General features: G+C 31.9%; 1 protein-coding gene across 1 annotated transcript; it reads left to right on the top strand.

Annotated features, from left to right (window-relative positions):
• The first annotated feature begins 785 nt into the window (after positions 1-785).
• LOC145104930 (delta-9 acyl-lipid desaturase 1-like) lies at positions 786-2,347 on the top strand. Its single transcript, XM_079042090.1, has 5 exons — positions 786-1,168; positions 1,250-1,390; positions 1,505-1,645; positions 1,735-1,841; positions 1,950-2,347. Exons 1-5 carry the CDS (start codon positions 803-805, stop codon positions 2,161-2,163), a joined length of 969 nt encoding a protein of 322 aa, XP_078898216.1. The 5' UTR covers positions 786-802; the 3' UTR covers positions 2,164-2,347.
• Positions 2,348-4,433: the final 2,086 nt, after the last annotated feature.

Genomic DNA, 4,433 nt, shown 5'->3' with positions numbered 1-4,433 from the left:
TTAGAAAAATAATAACTATACAACCTTATATGTGTTATATAGTTATATATTTGAATTATAAAATAATATTTATAAAGCATTATCTATATTAAAAGAACAAAAAAAGGAAAATATGATTGTAAAGTGAATTAACTTAGGAATTATGATTACAGTAACCATGAAATCTTTAATAAATACAAACAAACAAAATGTAGAAAAAAAACATTAAAAAGTATATACGAACAAAAAATCAAAAAAAAAAAGAAGAAATTCTTCAAACAAAAAGTCAAAAGAAATATTTATAAACCTATTCGAAAAAAATGTCAAAAAATTAGAAAAAATTATACTAACAAAATATAAAAAAGTGTAAGCAAAAATATAAAAAAAAACATTAAATTATATATTCGAACAGAACGTCAAAAACATCAAAATCATAGTAATATAAATAAATTAAATAATAATAGTAATAAATTATAGATGATGTTACATAAATGGTCCTTGTGGCTGGAACAAAGTACACAAATGGTCCTATGGTAGGAAGGGCAAATGTGTCATTTCACAAGGGACTTAACTGAAAAAGTTAACACCGTTAGCCAAAAAAGACTGTTGTTGCTAGATTTTGAAACCACATGGACCATCTATGCACAAAATTTGTCATACGGACCAAAGTTGGTCAATTGTGTTAAACACAAGGACCATTTTTGTAATTTTATCTTATATTTGTTTCAAGTGTATGATGTGACATATACTAGACAACATTACATGTTTTTCAACGACTCTTTACAAACGTAATGAATGATATGCTTTTATATACACACACTTGATGCACAGTTTGAAACATGATATGTTGCATTTTGAAACATTTGTTTCCCAGGGTGGAAAGGAACCCAAATATAGAAAAATACTGATGTCATATGTGGTGGTAACGAGGAAAAGGGACCTATTTTCTGGTCGTAAATGGAATTTTGTAGATGTGATGATGGGTGGGTGGATCTTAAGTGTTCATTTGCTAACATTTTTTGCACCATTTACGTTTACTTGGGGTGCTTTTTGGGTAGCATTTTGTTTCTACGTGTTGTGCGGGAGCGGTATAACATTTTCCTATCATCGAAATCTAGCACACCATAGTTTCAAGTTACCAAAATGGCTTGAATACACGTTTGCTTATTTCGCAGTTCATGCTGCTCAGGTTTTATTTACATTTTTTTTCTTTTCAGAATATATCAATCGCTTTAAACATCATAATTAATAAAAGTCTCGTTTATCGCAGAGGGACCCAATATTTTGGGTGAGTATACATCGATCTCACCATCAGTATGTAGAATCCGACAAAGATCCACACTCTCCCACTTTTGGGTTTTGGTTTAGTCATATAGGTTGGCTCTTTGACAGCGGCTACCTTATTGAGAAGGTATATTTTTTCACTATGTTAAAATTATTTTTTATTTATTTCTTCACCTAGCTAAGTTATAATTGTGATTATAATATTTTTGACATGGGTACATATACATACAATGGTATACAGTATAAAGAACGTAAAAACGTAGAAGATCTAAAGAGCCAATTATTCTATCGATTCATCAGAAGAACCTATTCATGGCATATTCTTGGATTCGCTGCCATTGTGTATGCTTTGGGTGGTTTTTCCTATCTTGTTTGGGTTGTGGTACGAGTTTCTTTAAATATAAAATTTTGATTTTTTAATGATTGACTTATGAGTATCTTGCTTAATTTTGTGACGTTACTTGCTTGCAGGGTGTGAGAATCACAGTGACCTACCACTTGACGTTTCTAGTGAATTCAGCTTGCCATATATGGGGAAGCCAAGCCTGGAACACCGGTGATTTTTCCAAAAACAATTTGTATGTACTTTAACACTTTTACATGTATACGATTATGTTTATTTTACGTACAATATTATCATTTGAAGTATCTATGGTACAAACCTAACCTTATATATGCATATGCAGGTGGGTGGCATTATTTACTTTTGGAGAAGGGTGGCATAACAATCACCATGCATTTGAATATTCAGCCCGATTTGGCTTAGAATGGTGGCAACTTGACCTGTGTTGGTGTTTTATACTGTTTCTAGAAACAGTAGGGTTAGCGACCAATGTTAAGTTGCCAAGTGAATCTCATAAAGCTAAGAGATCCTTTGCATCTGGGAACAAGTTCAAGTAATCCAATAGCTATGACATCCAATATAGTTTCATATACTAAGCGTGTGAATTAATATTTGCATTGAAGATGAATTCAATTTATCGTCACTTTTGTAATAATTTATATATTCTTTTGTGATTTATAAAGCAATCCTATATGTATTATGATAAATTAATAATGGGAACTTGTATCAATGTTTTAAAAATCGGTTTGAACCAGCCGGTCGAACCGGTTGGACCGGAAACTGGGAAAGGGAGCGGTTCAACTATCACTGGTTTTATGTCTTTTTCTGAACCGGATCGAACTGACCGGTTTTTACAAAAATCCGGTTGAACCGGTTCAATTAAACCGGTTGAACCGGTTAAATTGAATAAAAACACATGCAATTGAAACTTTTTGGATAATAAACTTTAATAGTTTTTTCATATCTATTAAGAGTTTTTCTAAATAAAAGCACATGATAAATGTTATGAAGTTTTTTGATGCGTTTATATTTATCTAGGACTTTATTTTCTTTTTAATGCACTTGGATTGATATAAAACTTGTGGTTATGAGTTATTTTAATGTATTTATATTGATCTACAACTTGTTTTCATGTGTATTTTAATGCTTGAACTTCTGGACATCAAATTTTTGATTTGTATATGTATGTATGTGTAGGAAAATACGAAAAAAGATGAAAATTATAGAAACCGGTTTACTCAGCGGTCGAATCGGTTAAACCGGAAACTGGTCACCGTACCGGTTCAACTAAAAAACCGGTTTTTAAAACATTGGATAAATTTGATTTTGTGCAAGAACCTTTTTTATCATATAATAATAATAATAATATAACTACATTAAACATGCATTTAAGCCTATATCTTTTTAAGTCATTGACACTCAATGCGGCAATGCGCTATACGACGATTCAACCCCACACATTTTATTTATTTATTTATTGGTTGAGGGCAAATTATAAACGTATCCTTCTATTTTTCACAAATTATCGAATTATAAAAGTACCTTACAAAGATAAAGAAAACTTGAAATTTATTTATCTATATTATTTTATAATTACATTCGAATATCATATACTTTCATCGTATTAATTAGAAAAAATATTCATCAACTCCCACAATTTATGATAAAAATTTTCAACTGTTTATAATATCTAACATCTGTTTTCAGGTCTATTAAAGTTTGGAGTTTGAAGGTTTTGGCTGATCACGACACGACGATAGAGATCCATTGCGGTGCGGCCACGTCATTTAAGTCACGGCGTGGCCAGGTGATGATCGCGGTGCGGTGGGCCTGATGGGCCAAATCCTAGAAGCCTTGGGATTTAGGTCTATTTAGGGGTTTCATCATTCTCATCAGCCTCCATTTTTAGAACGAAACCCTCTCTCTCTCTCTCTAGTTCTTGTGTTCTTGGTGTTTTTGACCTTGGTTTTCCATTATTGGAGAAGCTTGTAGTTGAAGAAGGTGGTTCTTGTGGTATTGAGGTCTTGTTCCAGCATTCTCAACTGATTTATGCACCTTTAGAGGTATAAATTCTCAAACTTTATCATTAGATTCTTAGATCTTTATATTATGTCATTTTGGTCCTTTTGAGCCCTTTTCTTTGGAGTTCTTAGAGTTTGGAAAACTCTAGAACATTATTATGAGATTTAATGACTTATGGACTTGTTGGTTGGCTGAAAAGTGTATATGCATGCTTCTCCTTTAAGCCATGCATGAGGTTTGGTCCCAAATGTAGTTAGGACTTAAGGTCTTGACTTATTGGATATATGAATGGATAAAGTTTCAGAGGGTAAATTGTAACATCGTGAATTTTCACCCAATTTTTATTTATTTATTTAAAACACTTTTTAACCAGAATACGTTAGTGAAAGTCTTATTTTAATTAATTACGAAAACATCACCAATGTTACTTTATTACCAAAACAAGTTTCATCAAAATAAAAGTTCTCAAAAACCCAACATTAATGTAAGTTCTCAAAACTGAATGAAAATGAAAACTCGACGACATGTCCAAAGTGGTATCATCACTAAGGTAATACTAAAGTAACTACCCACAAGTATCCATCCTCACCAAGTCACCATATCATGATACTTGTACCAATGCATGGAAAACAAAACAAGCAAAGAAAAAAGTGTCAGCATACGCTAAGTGTCAATCATAAGTACGGTGTTATGGAACATACATATCCCAAATGGGTTGAACAAAATATCATATAAACATGCATTCAAACACTCACATAGCATGACATCAGATACATCATATAAACATTAGAATAATTGAAAGAAC

The sequence above is a fragment of the Lactuca virosa genome, chromosome 1 (genome assembly GCF_052849685.1).
Source record: "Lactuca virosa cultivar CGN04683 chromosome 1, Lactuca_virosa_CGN04683_v6, whole genome shotgun sequence".
In the NCBI taxonomy this organism is placed as follows: Eukaryota; Viridiplantae; Streptophyta; class Magnoliopsida; order Asterales; family Asteraceae; genus Lactuca; species Lactuca virosa.
Note: the sequence above shows the minus strand (reverse complement) of the source record. Positions and strands in the feature narration are given on the sequence as shown.

Excerpts from the sequence above, each read along its gene's own strand:
- LOC145104930 (XM_079042090.1), top strand. The coding sequence starts at position 803 with ATGCACAGTTTGAAACATGATATGTTGCATTTTGAAACATTTGTTTCC. Across the intron at positions 1,169-1,249 it reads TCGCAGTTCATGCTGCTCAG|AGGGACCCAATATTTTGGGT; the intron begins GTTTTATTTACA and ends CGTTTATCGCAG. Across the intron at positions 1,842-1,949 it reads GATTTTTCCAAAAACAATTT|GTGGGTGGCATTATTTACTT; the intron begins GTATGTACTTTA and ends ATGCATATGCAG.